The sequence below is a fragment of the Dysidea avara genome, chromosome 2, assembly GCF_963678975.1.
Source record: "Dysidea avara chromosome 2, odDysAvar1.4, whole genome shotgun sequence".
Taxonomy (NCBI): domain Eukaryota; kingdom Metazoa; phylum Porifera; class Demospongiae; order Dictyoceratida; family Dysideidae; genus Dysidea; species Dysidea avara.
Genome location: NC_089273.1, coordinates 2453949 through 2478914, shown reverse-complemented (window position 1 = coordinate 2478914; position 24966 = coordinate 2453949). Strand labels below are relative to the sequence as shown.

Genomic DNA, 24966 nt, shown 5'->3' with positions numbered 1-24966 from the left:
CCTATATGGGAAAAATTTACAGGCACTTGTGTAATTGATCATAAGTCTCAAGTGTAATGGGATACAGAGTTGGAACTTGTGAAATTCTATTTATCATGAACTGGGGCATTTATCTAGGTATAATTTGTGGTCTAAATATACCGATGCCATTAAGAAAAAGGTTGTTCAAACTTAGAAACAGCAACAATACAGTTACTTTTACCACAACGTAACCAAAACATGCATACAGTGTAACTCACGTTTGCTTACACTCCATGAATATGTGAATCCATTGGTATATTAGTGAGTCTTAATTTTTTCACTGTTTACTGAAGTGATTAAAACATGCATAAAATGTATGTGGTGTGTGTGTTCTTTAGCCACTGTATTTCAATGGCATTTATCTCAAAAAAAAAACAGAATGATGCAAACAAGTCAGATTTTCACTTAGCGGGTCACATAATTATTTTATCCCATTTACAGCCAAATAGAGCTGGATGTTATCACTTTATTAAAATGTTAACTGAAAGTGAGTCAACCCTAACTCCAACCTTAAAGGTTAACTGCAGTAGAAATTTTACCTACCCTTTTAATGTCTGTGTATGTTTATTTACTCATACAGTGCACAGAACAACAATTTTTATAATGATATGTTGTTGTGTTGACGAGATATAAACCCGCAAAGATGTTGAAACGTCACTTCCTAGAATTCAGCCACAAGTCTTTGATGTCGATTGCAACGTCACGGTCAGATCCGGTGAACTGCTGACTACGCTAATTACCAATGGCGAATGGGTGAATGATCTTGCTCTGGTCTTGTTTTGTAGTGAAATATTGCAGCTGGTGTGTTTTAACTGTGTTCAGAAGCATGAGAACCTGTAACATGTTTGTTCCGTTTCTGACGCATGTGAAAGAACGTGTTTTGTTCCTGTTCAGTGATATAGTACGTTACGGTGGCTGGAAAATCATCATGAATGATGCACAAGGGCGTATACCGACGAAGGAGCAAGTTTTGTCAAAAAGAAGAAGGTGGCAGCAATGATTAAGTTAACATATTGGATGTCTGCATAGGTGTAGCTACAACATTGTTCGCCACAGCTGGGCCTGACCTAGCAGCGGCAACCTTAGCTAATATTATAATGTCTAACAAAATTCTTTGTGTATACTTTGGTGTTGTAAATAAATGTTTGGCATTAATCTACAGCTGTCTAGCTCCTATTGTGAGAAAGTATCCCATAATTGCTATTTTACACCTCAGTGAATGACATATGCATGTTCCAGTACAAAAAAAGATATTAAATTAATGTGTATGCAGTATGTTGATGATAAATTATTATCTTTTGTATCGAGAGAACGATGGAATAGTGTCCTTGTCGGGATGCTCATATGCACTAGCCAATGGTGGGGGTGATTCAGAGTGCTCATGTTTTTCACCAGCAGTACAGTACTCTACTGCTTTGTGCATCAGCTTCTCTACATAGACTATATTGAAAGTTCACATGATACATGAAACAAAATTATTCTTTTTCACTTACTGTATGTCTTGGGAACTGGGATAGGTTTAGGAGTGCATTCACCGGCTTTAGCCTTTGTATATGCTATTCCCTGCCTTCCCTTGTCCTTGCTTGTGGTCTTCCAAAGTTCTCATTAAAGTGTAATACAGCTAGTAACAACCTAATTACAATAATTATGTAATACTGATATCAGCTATGTAATACTAACAACCTAGAGTACAATCCATGATAGGAGAAAGACAGCAACTTGGGAGCAAAATGGTTCACCACACTGTGATAAGCCTCCAAGATGCTTGTTTGATGCTGTGATGATAGTTTCTTGATGTCTGGCAACAACGTCTTACTGCAGAGTATGTCATATAATTTTTCATATGCTTTGCTGCCTGTGTGTTGTATAATAAACTATAGAATTTCAAGAGTATAAAGGTATTGATAATGTTACCTGGTGTAAACCACTTTTTTCGTCTATCTTCAAGTGCCAGTGTTGTGTGGTAGCATTCATCATGTTCATCACAGATGTGATCCATCAATGACTTCCATCGCTTCAAGATGTCATCACCATCAATTCCATTTGCTGCACACCAATAAAGATGATTGGTAATGCTTTTTGTCCACTCCCTGACGAGGTCACAGTCTGCTTGTTTTGATAACTTGCCAAGCTTTTTTTTAATACCTACAAATCCAAGATATTTCAATGGTGGATTATTAAAAATAATATATACATACTTTTGGAACATGCCAAATATCATAGCGATGGTCGATATGTGGATGTTGCTGCCTAACAAACTTACTGACTTGCTTGTGCCTATACGTTACCAGAGTCCCAACTTCTAAAGACTTACTGGCTAGAAAATTGAGAGCCTTTAACAGTCCCTCCTTTTCCATGTTGTTGCTTGATGTGACCTGGTTACACTGTAAATTAGTCAGTCAGTATCAGCATATCTTGTAGCAATGTGGTTACGTGAACAAGTTCAAGATGGATAATTTTTTTGGAGTCCATATCAACTATTCCATATGAACCAAACTTCGCACTGTGACCAGGACTATCACATCTTCCATCTCCACCTATGGAAAGAGGGCTACCTCGTGCTATACACTGCTGTAGCAGTACAGTTTGACTCTCCTTCCATATTGCTTTTATTGAAGGCAGAAGGTAAATTTTTTGATGGTCAAAAAAAGTTCAGTCTTTAATGCATGCCATTTTTAGGTGATCAAGAAGATGAAGCACTTTGGCAGGAGTGGCACCACTAAATAAGATGGATGCTGACAACAACAAATTTCCAGCAGGTGTGTCACAGATAAATGGCTGGCTTCTCCAAGTCCACTGGTAGCCACAGTGGGAACACTCCTGAGTAACAGCAATATAAGTTCCCTACTTGTCTGAAATCCTACTAATGCATGATAAATGGCATGATCTACATTGGGTGAATAGGCTTAACAGGTGAGAATGAAATACTAAGTATTTGATTTCATTCTGTGGAGACATTTCAGTGTCATCTCTAGAGTGTTAATAAGTACAACATGTAATAACATGTCGAAATCATGTCATTATACAGGCTTACTCTGTGGTATAATCCTCTTGGCTAAGGCAGAATGAAGTGTCCAGTTCAACATCAGTAAAAGAATCATCTGGACACATTGTAGTGGACTGGAGATCTAGTTCAATTCCTGTGTGTTGTACTGGTGATGGCTTATGCGAAATAAATTGTAAAGGCGGAGCATCAATCAGATTACATTGTATTTATACTGATTTCTGTTTTGGGTGGGCTAATGTTCCTGTTTAAATGGCACAATGGTAAGGTCACACTCGGAACACACACATGCACGTACCTTTGTTCTTTGTTTTTATTTTTATAGACACTTGTGTTTCAACAGCAGGATGTGCTTGAACATGTGTTCCCCCGCCTGTAGTTAAGGGGACAGGTATATCCATTTCTTTAGGTAAAAGGAGTGATGGTTCTGACTAAAGAACTTCATCTGTGACGGCACTAGTGGAGAGGGAATCTTCATCCATGGCAGAAATTGTAGAGGACACATCTTCATCCGTTGGAGCACTTGTAGAGAGGACATCTGCTATTATCTATTATTATAATAATTATGTAAATGTTATTTAAGTTTTATTACATCAAGTTGTTATAGCTTACAGGATTCTGTTGACGCTTTTCAAAAGCTGGTCTTGGTGCCTTGCTTGTACTTCCAGGTGGCTCAAACCTATCAGTTGACTTTGGAAATATAGTGGGAATAGCATCTGGCTTCAGGCGCTTGGCTGCTGGCAATCCCATTTGATCTCTGTAACGACTACCTTCAGTATCAAAGCAGCTGGCTTCAAAGTACTTAGAGCATAATACTGAAGTCGAAGTTGGGCTTTCCCAGTCACTCCTTTGCTTCTTCACTGCACTGGTCCACTTTCTTCGTAACCCTTCATCTTTTGGAAACGCATGAAAACTGCAGCCTTTCCCACTCTCGAATCCGCTAGCAGCATTACAACCAGCTACTATACAACGGGTGGGCATATTTCTTCGTTGAACAATTAATTAAACAGCTGCAAACCACTTCTACAAGTGCAATACTGGTAGCTGTCAGCTGTAGTTGTGTACTTATACTTGTAGATACTCATGCACTCTCGTGTGTTTCAGTTTGTACGGGTGTACACCGGATCTGATGATGATAGTGTATGATGCGGCTTCCGAAATGAAACCACAAGTGTAGCCACAAGTGACTTAGCTAAACTAGGACTGTGCCAAACCATGTCAGAAACTTAAAAACTAATAGTATCATATGTTTTTAGCAACAATATACTACAGTGTAATAGTAAGAAAAGTTTTCACTGCAGTTGACTTTTAACCTTAATCCAATAATAAATATTGTACATTCTCTAGATAAAGAAAAAAATTAAAGTTTAAAAAGAGGAATAGGGATTGCTAAAAAAGTCACCACACAAAAATAATCGCTGGGTAGTAGTGTAAACCACAAATCCCTATTTTGACTCTTCTATCAAGGCAACAAAATATATTATATGGGGATGTACCACCTCAGTGATCCCTCCTTGTTTGGTGGCTTTTTTTAGCGATCCCTATTCCTCTTTGCAAATTTTCAATTTTTAGTCTATTTAGTTTGTTTACGTTTTATAAATCCATTGATGGATTGATTTTGTCATCATTTACTATATACTGTAAGGTTACACAGGTACAACATTGTTTACAGGAAAACTAGTTTTTAGCACTATGTGGATAAATTCGTGGTGAGGAATCACTGAGGAATAGATATCATTGTGATAGGCAATATATGAAGTGGTGCAGAAACAGGTGGGTATCTTCCAAAAGCCACTATACAGCTATGGATTGATCATGATATAGCAAACCAAAGAGAATAGTCTTCTTTATGCACACAGTAACACAATGCTGTGTGTTGCTTGCACAGCTAGTATATATAGGAATATATAGCCTACATCATCACTAAGTTGATTGTGCAGCAATGCAATATTCACATTACCAATATTTTTGACTAGATTCTTGCTTCTATGGAATCTGGAATTCAGCCAACGCCATTCTTCCATTCCAGTGTATACAGACAGTTACATACTGACACATATACTAGTACAAAACAATTCAACACAACTGTACAACTACACAACTAAAACTAACTATATACAACAGTGCTATACAAAAAGCACATGATACGGTACAGTCCACTTACAACTTCACATTACCACTCATGGACACGTGTGACGCCACACATCAACATGGGATCTGTCACTCGTGGCTGGGAATGCCAACATGCATGGCCGGGAATACTACCACGTATGGCCAGGAATACTCACATACATGAGCTGTACACCATGCATGGCACATGTTTACAACACTGGCCAAGTGTGTCTTAAGCTAGAACGATATATTTCACAGCCTACCTGACTGATAAATGCTATAAGTATAACTATATGTTCACTTTACTTCTTGTTGTTGATTTTTAAGCTATAGAGTGACAACTACACTTTGCCGTGCCCTCCCTTCTTCAGTGTCATCACCTTCAGGTGTGCTGTACCATGAGGAGACTTTGGGACATGACTAAAACACGGAACGGACTGGAAAAATGGACTAACAAATGGACTGGGAAGAACTTGCCTGAAAACGTTTTTTGGCCATAAAAATTCACTGTATAGCTGCTAGAAAGAATTATAACGTGCAACAATGACCTGAAACAAACCTCTGAACCACTCTGAACATGATGTCAAAGTGTGCTCAAGCTGATACTAAGCCCTGCGCTTAAAGATAGTCTGAAATTAAATTCATTTTGTGCTTAATTAAAAGTGCACTTTCGTTTTGCATTTGTAAACAAGAAGCTTTAAGCCTGTTAAGACACTATGTTACTTTGATTTTGTGGTCTGGTTAATTGCTGCAATTAGTTTGACGGCTGATCTTCAGTTTTACAGGTGACAGCTTGTGACAGGTAGGCTTCGTGGTGGTACCATGCGCATTCACTCATTGTATTTAATCAGCTGGCAAGATACTGGCTACTACAAATACAGTTTGTGTTATTTTGTTTGTTAAACTTGTTTACAACACTAACCGACAGCTTCGCTGTCACAGGCGCTCACACTGGCAGACTGGCGCTTTTAAGGCTGTTGTTACGTATTATATTATTTGTAGCAGCAATATAGTGAGTTTCTATGGCAAAAAAAACATTTTTAGGGAAGTTCCTTCCAGTCCGTTTGTGAGTCCGTTTTCCCAGTCTGTTCCGTGTTTTAGTCATATCCGAGACTTTGAGTCATCATGTTGCAGCTCTCTATCTGTTACAAATATTATGGTATTATTGTTACATGTTGTCACTAATAAATTAAATGGTAATATAATCAGAAGTTCTAATGTAGCAAGCTGACCAAACTCGAATTAAATTTTGGTTCAATACCTTGTGGCTTTTGCTGAATTTGTTGTGAAGACCTTAAAGGTGGAGTAGCAATTGGTTAGACGTGTTCAGTACATGAACTTTGACCTCAACATATTGAGCTACGTATACATATGGGAACTGTGTGAACAAGATGGTATATATGTAGTAGTTGTAACATGGGCACAAGTGATTTGCCTGAAATATACACACAAGCAACGAGGGCACAGCCCGAGTGCGAGTGCATATATTTCAGGCAAATCACAAGTGCCCATGTTACAACTAATATATTCCACTTGGGTGATTCACCTGCAAGTGTGGGGAATGCTTTGCGAGTGTATTTATATGGGACCATGTGAATTTTGATTGTGGATAATGTCGTAAGAGCAACAACAAGGTGCTGCTGAGGGGCCCAATGTAAGTGTATCAACACGAGCATGCAGATCACTTCGATTGTGGGTATGCAATTAAACACAGGAAACCCAAATGCGAGCTGAACAGCTAATAATGAAGCTTAAGTGACACTATAAAGTACTTACTATACTAGCCATGAATAAACTAAAGCAGTGAATATGTTTACAGCACTATAATGGCCTAGTCAATTAAGTGCCACGCCCAATCACTACGCATGTGACATCGTGCCAGGTGTCAAAACAGCAATACAAAGACAATTCAAGTGCACTAAAGTACTTATTTTACTAGCCATGAATAAACTAAAGTAGTGAGTAAATATTATTATTATTATTATTATTATTATTATCAATTTTAGTCAAATGACAAGGGTTGCACAAAAGGCTGAGCCTGCAAACGTGCTCCCCAAAAGGACAAAACAGTACAAGATACAAGGACAATACACAAATACAAAAACAACAAATAAAACAGTATAATAGAAGATAAATACAAAGCAACATTTAGTTAAAAAAGAAAGCGCCGGAGGGCAACACGGAATAGTTTGGGGTCAGTTATCTGTAAGATATTGGAAGGTACGTTGTTCCAAAGGAAAGGTGAGTTGATGAAAAAGGAAAACTGATAAGCATTAATGGTGGATATAGAGGTGTCTATGGCTGATGGATTTGAATGTCTATTAACTGCAGAGAAATACCGTGAAGAAGAGATTGCTGATTGGTGGTGCAAGATGTTATGTACTTGACAGATAGTGAAGTAGTTTTGTCTCCGGTGTAATGATGGCCAATCCAACTGATCTAAGCAACAGTCAGATGATCTGGACCATTGTTTGCAAGCAGGATTCCAACGACTTCCGCAAACTCATCCGGCTACCCTGCGCTGAACATTTTCCAGCTGTTTGATGTCACCAGATGAGTGCAGGTACCATACTAGAGAAACATACTCCAGTGTAGGACGGACAATACATTTATAGACTGCAGCTTTAACAGAAGATGGACATGTATAAAGAGAATACCGAAGAATATTTAAGGATCTAGTTGCCTTTGCAGTGGTATACTTGACATGGTCCGACCACTTAAGGTGGGAATTGATCAAGATATTGTACAACAGATTTGGTGGATAAAAGATGATTATTTAATCTGTAGCTTGCAGGAGGAAGTGAATGTTTATAAGAAATGCAGATTGTCTCACATTTAGAAGGATTTAAGCTCAGTTGCCATTTACGAGACCATTCAAAAACTATTGACAAATCAACTTGAAGCATATCTTGGTCTGACGAAGATACAATTTCCTTGTAGAGGGTTATGTCATCTGCAAACATTAGAACTGAACTATGAGAAATACATTGGTAGATGTCATCAATGTAAAATAAAAACAATAGAGGCCCAAGAACGGATCCCTGGGGCACTCCAGATAATACAGGTAGCCAATTTGAAAATGATCCATTAATAATCACCCTCTGAGACCTCTTGGTAAGGAAATACTTTAGCCATCGTAGAAGATCACCTTTGTTTCCTAAACATTCAAGTTTTAGTAATAAACGGGAGTGAGGCACAGAGTCAAAGGCTTTAGCTAGGTCAAGAAAAATACAGTGTACTGAGTGATGCCTTTCCAGACAAGCTGCCCAATCATGAATTGTTGTCAGTAACAGACTGACAGTGGAACAACAGCCACGGAAACCATGCTGATAGTTACTGATAAGATTGTGAGACTCCAATGCTTTGAAAAGTTGACAATGAATTATTCTCTCCATTACTTTAATTACAATTGATGTTAAACTAATTGGGCAGTAGTTGGATGAAAGATGACTATCATCTTTTTTATAAACTGGTACAATGTTAGCTGTAATGCAATCCCTGGGTAAAGACCCAGTGGAGAGGGAAAATTGAAATAATTTGCTGAGTGGTGCAGCAAGAAATCAGCACCTATTTGAAGTAAATAGGCATGCAGGAACTCAGTCAGGACCACAGGCTTTGTCTTTCTGGAGATTTACTAGCTCCTGATGAACTTCATCCATAGAAAAATCTATTGAATTGATCAGTTCAGGGTGGACTTCCAAGATTGATGCAGTTCAGAGAGACTGTTGTTATCTTCAACAGTAAAGACAGAATGAAAGAATTGGTTGAAAATGTTGGCCTTGCTACTATCATTTGAGACTGATGAATCACTATGTTTGAGAGGTGGAATTGGATGATGACGACCCTTTATGGAATTAAGAAAATTCCAAAATTTCTTAGAGTTAGCAAAATATAACTTTGACAAATTGGTTACATGACCTGATGTGTCTTTTCTGGTTTGAGAGCGAACCAAGTTACTAATGACTTTATACTTGGCTTTCAACAAATCAGATCCAAGACGTTTCATTTGGTGATAAACACGGCGTTTAACTCTTATCAAATGCAAAGTAGCTGATATAAACCATTGCTTCATTTTAGACTATTTCCATTTGACAGTAGGAATGACTGAAGTGGCTGCAGAGAAAAATAAGTCTTTCCAGCATTGCCAAACGTATTCTATACCACTATCAGTGGGAATACAGCTCCAAGGAATATGTGATAAGACTTCCTGAAATTCATGAAGATCAGCTTTAGAGTAGTTCAATAAAACTCGGCTGGATTGTACAATATTGTCTGAAGACACAGACAAGTCAAACTCTACAGCATCATGATCAGATCCCGGCAAGTTATCGACAACTCTTACATTAGACACACAACTGGGATTGTTAGTAAGGATCAAGTCAAGGATATGATCACCTCTAGTTGGTGAAGAAACTAGTTGAGTCAGAAAATTATCATGAACAAGAGAACAAAATGTAGAATTAACAGGTGATGAAACAGTGGGAGTAGCAAGAGACCAGTCAATATTTGGAACATTAAAATCTCCACATAGAACAATAGAGTACTTGCCAGGAATGGTTGAAATGGCAGCATTCATTTCTTCTAAAATTGTAGCATCAGAATTTGGTGGACGATAGAATACACCAAACAATACTGGACCATCTCTAGTTTGAATTTGAATCCAAAACATTTCACAATGTGTTTCAAGGTCAGTTCTTCTAATGGCAGGAATTGAGGATTTAATAAAAAAGAGTACTCCACCACCATGTCGATCACGATCTCTACAAAAAGGTGTATATTGAGGTGGGCACAGTTGAGAGCTTAAAATGGTATCATCTAAAAAAGTTTCTGTCACAGCAACAATATCAACACTGCTTGATGATAAATAACCCAGTAGATCATATTGTTTAGGAAACAAACTTCTGGCATTGAGACAAACACACTGTAAATCATGTTTATGAGGCTGACAGGAAACATCCATATCAGTGTGAATGCAGACACCACAAAACCATGGGTCTGAAGAAGGATTGTGAACCATGTCATCATATGCCGTTTCCATGGTATATTGATCACAACTCACATGGATCCATTTATTACATCCATCACAGCAAATAGCCTTGTCATCATCAGAAACCTGCTTTCCACACAATCTACAAGGAAAAATATCTGGTCCTGGGTTTAGGTGAATATCCCTGCAGAGAGATAGTAGTAGCTGAACAAAACTAGGACATGCCTTCCAATTAATGAGCACCACACAAGGCGAATGAAATTCACTATAAACGCAAAGTAAGACTGAATTAGTGTCACCAAACACAACTGCTTCTCTAGTAGGGAAGATCTGGGTCCGCCACAACATAAGTACCACCAATAGAACCCAACACAAAAAATGTCCAACCGCCATTATGCCTTCTTTTTTTTGAGTAATATTGTTAACACTAATGGCCAAATCAATTAAGTGCTATGCCTAGTGTCTGGATATCGCCATGTGACTATACAATCAAAACAACAATACCAACTAACCTGTGACCTTCTTCATTCAGTAAAACAACGAAGTATCTTCTTCCCCAAGTCCATGGCCTATGCTTTGGCTCACTTTACAAAATTAAAACCCCCTATCGATCCTGTAAAGTGTCGCTATATTAAAGCAGAGGAGATCACACAATTTCATCAAAGAAATCAGATTATTTCTGAGAATGCTTGGAATGCATTAATGAAAATAGAAGGTAGCATATACAAGTTATATCACTCCTAGGAGGGATATAAGTAATAGTTGTAACACACTCATGAGGTTTGTATCTGATTTGTAAACACGACACCCTCGGGCCTGTGGCCCTCGGGTGTCATGTTTACAAATCAGATACAAACCGAATGGGTGTGTTCTAACTGATTTGTGGTATGGGACATGTGCAAATCAAAGGCACCCATTTGTAACGTGGAAGGAGCATGAACGCAAGGCTAATATTGGCTACCGCTGAGCGTTGTGTACAAGGAACGATTTGACTCATTAATTACTGTCTTGATGGTTAGTTAATTCATTGTTAGCTAGTTTATTCATTGGTAGCGCATATGTTATGCACGAGCGCGAGGTGCCATCATCGATGCCAATCACTCCAGTCATTGTACAGCTTCCAAATAATTTAGACGGGTGTAACTGAAGTGTCTGATATTCTTTGTTGAGTGGTGCAATGCTACAATAGTCTTGGTTAGCTTAATTTCTTGGCGAACGAGTGTGTGGTAGATTATCGGGCTCAGCCCAGTGGTTGTACTGCTTCCCATTCATTTAGACGAGTGCAGTGTTGTGTGTTCATTCGTTCCAGAGCGATTTACCTCCTTGTCAGTCCTGGACATTATTAGCCTTGCATTGTGACTTCCTGTGTTGGTCTGGTGTTTTGTTTCATTTTAAGTCTTTGAATTAATTAGTGGCCAGACTGTGTGGCCAAAAGGAGGTACTTAGTCATGTTACAATTATTTGTAAACTGGTTTACAACTGATTTGTAACACTGGCGCCAGCCTTTGATCTGCCCACGCACCATACTACAACTATTATACTACCTCCATTTCTCATTAATGCATTCCTGAGCACCGATAACAGTGCTATTATACCATTTATACACCTTCTTTTCCCTTTGAAGTGAGGTGTGAAAGTGGTATATACTGTACTTGTACATGTAGTATGGTGCGTGGGCAGATCAAAGGCTGCCGCCAGTGTTACAAATCAGTTGTAAACCAGTTTACAAATAATTGTAGCAGGGCTAAGTACCTCCTTTTGGCCACACAGTCTGGCCACTAATTAGTTCAAAGACTTTAAATGAAACCAAACACCAGACCAACACAAGAAGTCACAATGCAAGGCTAATAATGTCAAGGACTGACAAGGAGGTAAATCGCTCTGGAACGAATGAACACACAACACTGCACTTGTCTGAATGAATGGGAAGCAGTACAACCACTGGGCTGAACCAGATAATCTACCACACTCTCGTTCGCCAATAAATTAAGCTAACCAAGACTATTGTAGCGCTGCAAAACTCAACAATGAATATCAGACACTTCAGTTACACCCGTCTAAATGATTTGGAAGCTGTACAATGACTGGAGTGATTGGCATCGATGATGGCACCTCGCGCTTGTGCATAGCAAATGCGCTACACAGCGCTCAGCGGTAGCCAGTATTAGCCTTGCGTTCATGCTCCTTCCGCGTTACAAATGGGTGCCTTTGATCTGCGCACGCCCCATACCACAAATCAATTAGAGCACACCCATTTGGTTTGTATCTGATTTGTAAACACTCCACCCTCGGGCCTGCGGCCCTCGGGTGTCGTATTTACAAATCAGATGCAAACCTCATGGGTGTGTTACAACTATTACTTATATATAAATGCATTTCATTACAATCACAGAGAGCTCTTTTCAAAGTTTCGAGAAATCGATCCTAGCTGTTGCTCCTGCAGTAGACAGGTGCCAGAGTTTGGTAGATAGTGACGTAAAGTATATCTACATTGAAAATACAGGGTAAGTACGTAGCTATACATATGTGCAGTATTTTTTTTTAATGGTTGCAAAATTACATTATATGTACGTAGCTACACTGCACTTATGCAGTAATGAAATATGCCACTGCTAGTGAAGTAATCATACTGTGTTCTTTATGTATTGCCCATGGGCTTTTACCACGTGTAGCTCTGGATATTATTTTGCACTCATGTCCCCATGCATGGCCATAGAATTCCCCACTCGTGGCAGTGGCATTCCTCATGCAGAAAAATACATGGCATGACCTACAAAATGCTACACGTGTGTGAATTGTAACTGGCCTGTACTGTAATAACAGACTATACATTATATTGCAGGAGGCTGACAAGTTTTGGAAGATATCATGTGAATAAGAGTTCCACTAGAAATATCAGAAAAATAACATTATCTTGGGTAAGCACTTGGAAACAATGCTGTAAGCAACTTTTGGTCAGCATTAGCATGCATGTTTACAAATTGTGGGTAGACAATATGGCACCGATACAGTAAATAGTTTTAATATTAAATTAACAAGACTAGTATCTAGTGTTGGGTGATATACTGGTATGAAGGTAACAAGGTAATATTACAGCTGGCAGTAACAGATTCCACCTTGTTTAAAAAAAACTGCTATACAGGTATTGTGATATTGAGGCCGACATACAGCTGCTTCTTGTTGTATGTGTTAAAAATGCCATAATTATAGTACTTGTCAATCAGTATTTCAGCCTCTTTATATATACTAGCAAACAAGCCTAACTCAAGGGATCCTTAGAATCCATAGGAAACATTTGCCAGCTGGATGTAGCATTACTATGCTGTGGGATAAAGAATCTGGCTCAATATTAGTAAGCCTTAGCTAGTAAACCAACTGCTAGCTATATTATAGTCATTCATGATTCACCTCCTTCAAGATTTATATACACTCCATGGCATCTCCATAAGTTAGGCTGGTTTTACCAACCTCCTTGCAGTTGTCGTTAAAGTAGTAAACAGACATCGAATATATTGTGTGAACTGTTTTTAGTGTACTTTCTTTAGCTCATTTCAATACCCTGGTACGTATCATGATAATAAGCTCCACAATTACCTTGGGAGTAGATTTTCAATATTTCCCAACCCTACTAGTATATACTCCTTTGTGTGGATAGGGAAATGAATCAAATTCATGACAATGGATAAGTGGGCATGAGTGCTGCTAAGCAGAGGCAGCACAAATGATGAATGCACTTATATATGGCCTCTTGCAGAAAATCAGATATGCGAAGAGAATCTTATCAGCAACATTTTATGTGATTGTTTAAAGATGAATTAAAAGTACTGTTACAGACTTAAAGTAACTAAGTTAAGTAACACTTCAACATGGTTCACCAAACACCAGTGCATACAATCATACAAAGAAAACCCATATATTTTGTTACTGTAAGACTTCTTTAGTTATATGGAACCACCGGAAATAACAGTGAAGAGAACTTAGAACTACAGAGAATTTTCATCGCGTGAGCAATATTATGTAATTTATTAAAGCTGCTATATTGGAGCACCACTGCTACTTTAGAACAATGACTTAGGATGTCTGAAGCAGGAGATATTACTTTATCATCGTATACAAGTAGTTTGTCAGATGAAGCGAAGTCTCATTACTTACATAAGATCGGAATAATTGGTGGAATCAGTCCCTTCTGTACCAGTACGCTTGGATATCTCGAAAGAAGTGATGATTGCCCTCCTGTGGACGTTTGTGACTTGCTGTCGTATTTGGTGCTCAGAACTAGTTTTATAACAGCAGAACAGTTTGTAGCAAGAAAGGGACTAGAGGCATACAATTAATTTGTGTGCAGTTGGATAAAAGAATTTGTTACAATTGGAAGGGTAAGGAATGATCCACAAATTGAGTGTAATATGTCGGTTTGTTTGCAGGTATTTCACTTCCAATGATTGAGTGACACTGCTCTGAAGTGTTGGCTGATAATAGAGCAAGATGGTCAAGTCTGTTGTGCACACTGCAACTGCATGGCAGAATTTGGTGAAGTCTGCACTCATGTAGCTGCTGTGCTGTTCTACTTGGAAGCAGAGGGAGAACCTGTACTGACGGCCAGTGTGCTTGGATATTGCCATCCTCACTGAAATCAGCACAGTATCTACCAGTTAAGGACATTGATTTTACTTCTGCACGAGGTAAAAAGCGAAAACTAGATGACATAATCAATGGGTGTAATAGTCCTAAGGAAGTACAGAAATCTAAAGGCACAAGGTCAACAAATAAAGAATTAGCACAGCTTTTTAATAACTTGAATATTACTGGGTCAAAGCTTGCTGTGCTATCAGTTGTCCCAAAGCATTCTGATACATTAGTTCCTAAGATATCGTTGTCAACTTTCCCACAGCCTATTACTTCACTTCATAAGCCAGAGTATGTTACATTTGAATACCACCTTTTGCTTGATGTATGTAGAAATGTTTCACTTACTGTTACCCTTGAAATGACTGAGAAGGTTGAGGCTGAAACAAGGAAACAAGCAAATTCCAAGCTTTAGTTTAAGTACCAAGCTGGAAGAGTTACTGCTTCCAATATGAAAGTAGTGTGCCACAAAATAGTATGAATCCATCAAAGAGCCTTATTAAAATAATTTGTTACCTTGAGTTGTTTGTATTCAACAGTAAGCAAACAGATTAGGGGAGGAAACATGACAAGTTTGCAGTAGAGGAGTATGTAAAGGCTGTCAAGAAAGATAATCAGAACCTACAGGTTTCAGAAAATGGACTGTTTATTAATCCAAGATGGCCACACATTGGAGCTTCCCCTGATGGTATTGTGCAGTGTAACTGTTGTGTCAAGCGTGTACTGGAAGTGAAGTGTCCTTACAGTCACCGTGAGGATAGCATTGAAGATGCAGTAGCCAATGATGGTCAGTTTTGTCTGGTCAAACAAGGTGATTCATTTCATCTGAATCAGAGTCATGCTTACTATTACCAAGTATAAACGCAGATGTTTGTTTGTGGTGTACTGTACTGTAATTTTTGTTTGCTCACATTTGACTCTTCTAAGAAGGAACCTAGTCTGTATGTTGAGCACATTAAAGGAAATGAATCATTTTGGGAAAGCTGCGTGCTGAAATCTGAGTAGTTCTTTGTCACTTGCTTATTGCCAGAGATTTTAGGCCACTGGTTTACACGGCCAGCTGTAACATCATCCAATGATCTAGACGGGTCATCGACTAGTAGCCAGTCTGGAGTTACAAAAGGACAGAGTGCTATCAACCAATGAAGATGATATGTTTTGTATCTGTAGTGGTCCAGATGAGGGGAAATGATCTGCTGTGATAATAATGACTGTAAAATAAAGTGGTTCAATCTCAAGTACTTGAATATGAGTAGTAGGTCTATACCAAAAGGAAAATGGTAGCTGTCCCAATTGCCAAAACAGTAATACACATAAAGGAAAAGGTAAGACAAGTAAGAAATTGCAATAATTATAATAATGTTATTTACTGATTCATGTATGTAATTATAACACCCCAAAAACACCTTCGCTGTAAAAAAGGTGCGCCCAAGAAACTACAAGTACCTGGAACCCAATGTAAAAAAACAAAAAGAAAACAGCTCAGCTGAAGTGAAAAGTAACTGGTAACTTAAAGAGCTGATATCTGAAGCGGCCAAGAATACAATTACTAAAGTTTAATCCATGCAAGAACACCTTGGCTATAAAACAGGTGTGTACATGAAAGTAACTAGCAACTGAAATGGCTGATATCTGAAGCGGCCAAGAATGAATGGTCATATACAACTAATTCAAAAATTTAACACTGAACCTTTATAATTCAGCTGTGTTCTGTATTCACTCTTGCTGCATCGTAAAGTAATTTCTTTTAACTCTAATTGGCTGGTAATTTGGCCGCCTTTTTTAATAGTCAGTATAATAGAGCAAAAAAAGGCGGCCAAATTACCAGCCAATTAGAGTTAAAAGAAATTACTTTACGATGCAGCAAGAGTGAATATAGAACACAGCTGAATTATAAAGGTTCAGTGTTAAATTTTTGAATTAGTTGTATATGACCATTCATTCTTGGCCGCTTCAGATATCAGCCATTTCAGTTGCCAGTTACTTTCATGTATACACCTGTTTTATAGCCAAGGTGTTCTTGCATAGATTAAACTTTAGTAATTGTATTCTTGGCCACTTCAGATATCAGCTCTTTAAGTTACCAGTTACTTTTCACTTCAGCTCAGCTGTTTTCTTTCTGTTTTTTTTTACATTGGGTTCCAGGTACTTGTAGTTTCTTGGGCACGCCTTTTTTACAGCGAAGGTGTTTTTGGGGTGGATATCACTCATTTTTGTCAGTGATAGACTCTACATTTGGTTTAAAAGGTAATTTTTTTGGAAATGAGCAATTAACATTACTGCAGAATATTATCTTGGAGAGTCAGTAAAATCCATACATAATAATGATTGTTTCATAACACCGTAAATTCGGAAGTATGAATTTATGGTGTAGTATGACTGTTCTATTAGAGTAAATCTATCTTTTACTACCAGCATGTGACGAATATATCTCATATCTGTGCATGTTAAATGCTTCAGACACCTAATTAAACTTGCAAGTGACTAATTAGTTTACAGTTGCTACACAGCTATAAATACATTTGTAATTGTTATCACCATAATCATTTATCATGTTATAACCATTTTTTATTATTTTGGTCACAACTTCAGGATTAGAGCAGCAGAGAAAGGAACAGACGACTCAACCATCAAGATTTGTATATGGGAGATGGAACAGTATTGCGATGGACAATGCCGGTACTAACCCCTCAAGGGTGTTGCAGTACAGTATAGATGCAAGACCAGAGCCTCGATCGTCACCTATTGACTGTGGTCACAACTTCAGGATTGGAGCAGCAGAGAAAGGAATGGAGGACTCAATCATCAAGACTTGGGGAGATGGAATAGTATTGCCAAGGATAATGCCAGCACTAACCCCTCAAGGTTGCCACAGTGCAGTATCGATACAACCACTCCAACCAGTGCATAAGACCAGAGCCTTGATCATCACCTTTTGACTGAAATTTTTATACTTGATGAAGCAATTAAAACAAAAAAGTTGTAGTACTTATACTTTCCTGAGGGAGCATGCCCCCAGAGTCCCAGACTCCCTTGCCTGTTCAGCAGAATAATAGGATGATTGAGCCTTACTACCACTTTCACCTTTATTCTTGGCCCGGATGTACATATCGGCAACATAATACAGTAGCTGTAGATAATGCCCCTAGGCAGAGCTATAAGGGTGGGAATTTTTCCCTACTATCACACTATCACAGTAGTTCTTCTCGCAGTTCTTTGCCTGGCCATCATCAACTGCTGTCAAAACATTAGTGTCGTCCCCCAGACCCTTCCTCAAGCATGCTTATCACACAAAAATAACTTAGTTTAGCAGTGCACAAACAACTATTGACAGCATATGTACACTTACCGCATTGTTGAACCATGTATACCACCAGAATCCACCGGATTGACAACTAACACGTGATCTATTTAGGGGAAATCTCGTGGAAAGTCCCTAATTACCTTAAGCGGACACTCGTGATACGTGGTTTTAAATTGAATGGTTTAAGAATGTAACTAGATGGTGAGGCGTACTTTAATCGGCTCGACTTTAATGAGAAACTTGAGCCCCTCATGAGAAACTACATCGCTTGAGCAACGCTTAAAGAGTCAAGAATACTGATCGAGGTGCTCTATGATATATGCCGGTCTTGAATGCTAACGAAACGAGGAGTGAAGTTTGTGTAACGTGTCACATCGCCACACACTGATTCACCGTGTTTGTGCGATAGGGTTTATGGACCTGTCCACCAGATGCTGTAAGAAAATTCATTCCAGCTTGTGAAGTTATTGATATACTCATTGTTGGGGTCCACGGGGACATCGATGATCATTTACCAGTCAGCTGTAAGTAATGTCACAACAGAAGGAAAGGAATCATTTCCATACCCCGGCTATGGCATACTGATTTTCCTGGTCAGTTTATGTACACTCAACCACAGATCGAAATGTAGAACTTTGGTTGCAGGTGGAAAAATAAACACCTTTTTACTCAGTTACAAGAGATTCACCCAGCTGGGATAAAATGTTGAAGTGAATGTCATTAGTACTAACTTGTTCATCAGGTATTGGACAATTCCAAGTGTCCAGATTATGCAGTTGTCCTCATGTTCAAGTTTACACGTTTAGGCAAGTTCCACAACGTCCTATAATCTATTACTATATAAGTGTGGAATAATGCTTATATAATATTTTTCATATTCCAGGCTTTAGGTGTATTGTATTTAACACCTGCTTGTTGGTTTTTGCAGGCCATCTGGTCATACTGGTTTATCCACTAGCAGTTGAATGTGATCATGGTACATATGTAAGTTGAGACCATGCAAGAACAAAGATACAGGTGTCATGAATTTCAGGTCAGTTAACGTTCAGAGGAATTGTATTATTGCAATTGTTGTTTTTGTAGTTATCAATTATCAGTGACCAATTTGTGATGGCGTACTTTTGTTTGACCAATGACCTAATGTTCTGGTTTACATGCTTACCCAACAGTTATGTTACTCGCTTAACCTGCATATGGGATATATATATATTTTTAGTTCATTTTGATTATCCATCCTTTATTGGTACAGCCTGGCATATTAATTTTTTGCACATTCTCTTTTTAATTCAGTGCCTGCTGGATTGTTTCGTCAGATATCGAAACAGGTGTCTTGGTGTTGCGACCGATGTTCCAGGTCAGTTTGCATGTGTGTTTAATTTAAGGTTGACTTCAGTGCCTGCTTATTCTTTTACAGGTCTCGGTATCGAGTGTCATGAATTTCAGGTCAGTTGACGTACAGAAGAATTGTATTATTGCAATTGTTGTTCTTGTAGTTATCAATTATCACTGTATACTAGTGATGTGAATTTGCAGGTCAGTCTACTCAGATGTATCGGGTATAGTGTTGATGGGTTCAAACAAATACCCAGTGTAGACTGTAGTGGCATCAAGGGTGTTAATTTCTAGGTCAGTTTACATGTTGTAATGTTAGTGATTTTTTCCTAGTACCCAGATGTTAAGTGTATTGTATTTAATGCCTACCTGTTATATTTTTAAATTATGGTATATCAGTGTAGACAGTACAACAGTAAGCCTTCTGTGTTGTAGTAACTATTTGTTTCATAATTATGCTGTTGTCCTGGAATGGCACAATTTTTGGGCAACCAGTGTGAAGTCCAGTGGTACAAACATTGTATTATGACCAAGTTGTGATAGCGTACTTTTGTTTGACTAATGTCCTAATGTTCAGGTTTGACATGCTTACCCAACAGTTATGTTATACATTCACTTAGCCTGGGATATAATTTTTGTTCATTTTGATTATCCATGCTATTATTGATACAGCCCGGCATATTGATTTTTTGTACATTCTCTTTTAATTCAGTGCCTGCTGGATTGTGTCATCAGATATCGAAACAAGTGTTTTTGGTGTTGCGACCAATGTTCCAGGTCAGTTGCATGAGTGTTTAATTTAAGGTTAACTTCAGTGCCTGCTTATTCTTTTACAGGTCTCAGTATCGTCATGCTGACATACAAGAAATCATCACTATTGTTGGAACTATTTTAGTCAAGTCTTGATGTGATGTTGATTAACGTTGTTACACATTGTTGTATGTTTACCATATGGTAAGAAATTTTCATGGCCATCATGAAATTTGAATATTGTGTAAGTTGTGTGGAACAACCCCAACTCGTACATGGTCACTGGCAAACCACGAACCACATTCGAGCCACAACACCACCAACCACATTCGAGCAATCCATTACAAAATTTTGTTGCACCATTTGTGTGTGCATAATACTTAATGAAAGCCACAACACAAGCTACATGGTAAACACTACATAGAGGTGGTAACCCCTAAAGGCTTGTTACCTTTTGTATTCACCTTATCGGCCTTTGTAGTTAATCTATTAAAAATTACATGTAAATAGAGAATTGAAGAGTATGCTTAAAGCACCTTCGCTAGTGATTTTGTTCTTCACACCATAAGACAACTGACGATTTATAAACGCTCGCATTGGGGTGTGGCACTAAATGGAATTTAAAAGATTTCTGCTTAAAACGCCATCCTTAGGGAACTTACGGTTCAGCACGATGTCACAACTTGTTTATTAGGCATTAGAGTTTGTGTCCACGTCGTGCCTTTAAAAGTTATTGTAGGGATTAGAGGTTTGATTGAAGAAAATACGAGTATAGGCAAACCAGGATTGGATAATGTCAGTGCTAGATGGACTATACAAACACGACTATGTTGACTGGTAAAACGTGACAGTAGTTGTAACATAAGGTAGAGAAATAAAGTGAAATACACTATTTTTTATTTTGCGATGGTTACTTTTTTATTTTAGCGAGGTCGCAAGAAAACTATGATGATGATGACGACTCCTAAAGATTTTTTTATCACATAACGCAATACAAATCTATTGAGAGATGTTGCATAATCTAGGACCAATATTGCAAAACCGGCCCTACACGTAAATAACTCACAGTAGTGGCCGCGCGTCTTTTAATTGGGCGTGCGCTTTGTAGTTTCTTGGCCGCGCGACTCACTACCGTGAGTCTTGATGTATCATTTCCAAAGTTGATTATTCAAATGGTACAACTGACACATACATACATTGTTTAAGGCACAGCATACTCATACTACCCAATCAATGGCTGGGATTTCTTCGCCCACTCTCTTCGTTACAATATTGATTGGAATAATACCAGAATATTTTTGGCGAACACAACCAATAACACGCTCCACATGAATTCTAACATTGGCTATCTTCCTAGTGCTTTCTACCTCTGCTGCTGACAACTTCTGATTTCACTTTGTGAAAGCAGGGATGTGAAGTTGTGCCTGCATCATAGCCACTGACTCAGCAATGTCAAATCCTCTATCAGCCAAGACTATATCTCCTGGTAATAATTTTTTTTAAATGTCACAGTGTTCAGTGAGATGCTTGTCACTCACTCGACCTTCCCATCATGCAAAACTTAAGCATCACAAACATGAATTCCTGAAAAGGAAACAACTTGGTGATCCCATCACTTGGTAAAGTTTTATGGACATGCTCAAAAATAGCCTTTAAGATTTTAAAATTCGGTAAGGCAGAGTGTGAACTCATGGCATCATCACTTGCATCAAGCAGACTTTCTTCTGTAAAGGGACCTCGTAAATGCTTCTCATTCATCAGTTGCAGTTACTCATTCAAAGATTTGATGGCTTTTTTACTATCAACAAGTTCTTTCTCCAGCAGGTTACTTTGCTGGAATACTCACAATCACTTAACTCCTTTGCCTTAAAATATTGATGTGCAATTTCAAATTGCTCGCTTGCAATCAGCTTCACCTCTTCAGAAATGATCAAATCAATTTCATTACCCATTACAGTGGGTAGCACTTCTCCCATTTCCTGGTTCACATTGGTCTCTTTCCTATACTCGTTTATACCTCTCAATTGCTACTCTCAAAACGTTTCACTGTTACTACCTCTGTATCCAAGGTGCAAAGTTGATAGCCAGTTTGGGCTTGTTTGGAAGTACAGTTTTTCCAGACCAAAAATGCTTCAAACAAATTCTGTACTTATCTAGAGCATGAATATTGAGGTCTTCTCTATGAATAACAGCAAGATACCTATCTTGTCGTCATTTTCTTAACTATAATCTTTCTGCCCTTCTCTGTCGTGAACTGCTGGTATTCTATGAAAGGAAATGATTTTGTCTTGGTTGCTGCCAGGACAGGGATCAGTTCAGTTATTACAATCATATACGACACACTGAACCATTGTTATGATTGAGGTCACCCTTAGTTGAGATTGTGGTGCTCCAATATGGCAGATTTAATAAATTACATAATTCTGTTCATGAGATGAAAAATCTCTGAACTATATTAAGTGGATAACGAACAGGTCTATAAATGAATGGGTCATGGACATAGTTTTTCACATTAAATTTTGCTGTAAACCTGTGAAACAATAAGATGAATATACTTCGTATGAATAATGAAAAATAATATGAAGATGAACATTTTGATAAACATTTTCAATATTTGAATGTCCCCAAATTTCACCCAGCTCTTTTCTTTTTCTTTTTTTTTTCCAAAACAATACCATTTCTCTAAGTTAATAAATCTTCTGAGTGTTCCAAGTCTGCTATTTAAAGTGGTTTTCAGGTTATAGTATTAGGAGTTTGCAAAAATTCCAAGGCAATCCCTATTACGAACTATTAGCATGGTTCACAATAGAATAATTATGCAGCACTACTAAATATGCTAAACCACAAGCAGTGTGAGAAATGATTGGGGACCCGCAGATTATGGTGGCATAATTATGAGCATAATAGGTGCTTGAAAGCATTGAGCATAATAGGTAGAATATTTGTGTAATAGTATGAATTCTTGCTTATCGAAACAGCTATCACAGGAAGATCGATATACTCTAATAGAACAGTCAGTAACCCTAATAAAACAATCGCATAGCTGATTGTTCTATTAGAGTATATCGATCTTTTTGTGATATGCATTTTGACAAGTAAGTTTGTGTTTCAGCCACATATTATTTATCCATAAACTGGAAATTATTAGGAACTGAGGCATAAATAATTGGGCATAATTTGAGCACAATAGGCAAGTATTGAGCATAAATTTAAGCATAATAGGTAAATATTTGAGCAGTGCAGCATAGCATAATAGGTAAAATTATGAGCATAATCGGCGGGTCTCTAGAAATGATACTCAGATGATACCAGAAAATTTCATAAATATTCAAGAAATTATGGAAAATATTGTGAAATGTACTCTTATTACAGAACACCCATGAGCCTTTATCCACTTTCATTTCATCCCTTGGGGTGTTCTTATAGGCTTTCTAGCCTCCTACTCTCCCCAGTGATTTTTTTCACAAATTAATAAAAATTTAATCAATTGCTTCATCACATAATATAATTATGAGATTAGCAGTATTATAATTTGATAAAATTACATCACTGTGGACATTAACTAGAACTATACTTACTTCATACTGTATCCAAGCATCAACATGAATTGACCCCTCCTCCATTATTCTCTTAATGGTCTCTACATCATCATTATCTATAGCTTTGTGAAGTCTACTCATCTCATCCTAATATATGACATGATATTACATCATCCACACTACATCTACTAGTTACCATAACAACAATCACTAATGCCACAACACAATATGGTCATTACTAGTGGACTAACTCTCCAATGATGATTATCATCTTTACACATATGTACTGTACTTCAATATGTACATTATAACATAACACATTTATCCCGGCTGTATAGAAGCCCAAGTGTTTAGTTCCTATAAGTCAGGCCTCAAAACAGTGTACAGATGAATTTTCCTCTTCCCTAACCTACTCTCTGGAATCTTGCAAAAACACTGAAAATAATGGATAATCCCTATTTTTTTCACTGCTAGAGTAAATGTAAGTGCTCACCACTCAAATCTTTTCTACATATTAAAACTACAATAATATCCAATCATGCTGTAATACTATCTTGAATTGAAGAGAAATGACTTCATTCTAATGTTTCAACAAACTAAGTGTCAAAACGTACAGTGCTCAGTGTATATGCAATCATCTCAGCATACCGTATGGAGGGAAACTTTGGCGCCATTAAAATTTGGCAAATTTGGCGAATGACCATGAATTCGCCTAATTTTCCCCATCCAAATATTTTCGCTGGTGAAGAAAATAGCAAACCAAGCCTCGGATTAATCAATTTTCTACTCGACCAAGGGCTACTGGGCCAGGCATCACGCTAGAGCAAGGCTTGCCTCAACTATACCTCACTAGGTAGCTAGCTATAGTCCACTAATTACTGTACATACAAGTGTACACGTATCCTCAAGCCTCACCTCGAAACGGGCGTGACAAGTAGCAAGTCCTACCATATTAAGTACGACATTCACTATTCCAGATGGTGTAGATCTACTGTTAGTTAATAGCTGACTCCAGGCACCGAAGAGGCGTGGCACTCCCAGTTCTCGCTTCAGACACAGCAATTAGTAATCTAACTAATTAAATAGGGCGTGCGCTTTGCTAATAATTCGACAAATTTTATTTCGCCAACAGCGATATTTTGCTTGATTCAACAAATTTTCCTCCTCCAAAGTTTCCCTCCATACGGTAACCCACATAGCTTGCAAAAAATATTTTTTAAATAAAAAACAATATTTGAAAATTATGCATGCTATTAGAAAAAGGAATGATGTGCTACAATACATTATGTGT

The 24966-nt window shown here is 38.0% G+C and overlaps 1 protein-coding gene and 2 long non-coding RNA genes across 4 annotated transcripts; 2 read left to right on the top strand and 1 right to left on the bottom strand.

Moving 5' to 3' along the window:
* Positions 1 to 1284: 1284 nt before the first annotated feature.
* On the bottom strand, positions 1285 to 2200 carry LOC136242507 (uncharacterized). Its single transcript, XM_066033944.1, has 3 exons — positions 1936 to 2200; positions 1705 to 1876; positions 1285 to 1653 (listed from the first exon to the last, which is right to left on the bottom strand). The coding sequence occupies exons 1-3, from the start codon at positions 2018 to 2020 to the stop codon at positions 1578 to 1580; spliced, it is 333 nt and encodes a 110-aa protein (XP_065890016.1). The 5' UTR covers positions 2021 to 2200; the 3' UTR covers positions 1285 to 1577.
* Positions 2201 to 2413: 213 nt separating this feature from the next.
* LOC136242500 (uncharacterized) lies at positions 2414 to 3327 on the top strand. The gene is made up of 3 exons (XR_010694557.1): positions 2414 to 2646; positions 2701 to 2934; positions 3050 to 3327. It is a non-coding gene; the product is annotated as an uncharacterized lncRNA (long non-coding RNA).
* A 15356-nt stretch (positions 3328 to 18683) lies between these two features.
* LOC136242492 (uncharacterized) lies at positions 18684 to 20383 on the top strand. Of its 2 annotated transcripts, none has more exons than XR_010694556.1 (7): positions 18684 to 18860; positions 18983 to 19087; positions 19345 to 19408; positions 19469 to 19497; positions 19588 to 19680; positions 20099 to 20163; positions 20223 to 20383. It is a non-coding gene; the product is annotated as an uncharacterized lncRNA (long non-coding RNA). The 2 variants fall into 2 exon arrangements; XR_010694555.1 differs by having other exon boundaries at positions 18685 to 18860; positions 19548 to 19680; positions 20223 to 20382.
* The last annotated feature ends 4583 nt before the right edge of the window (positions 20384 to 24966 follow it).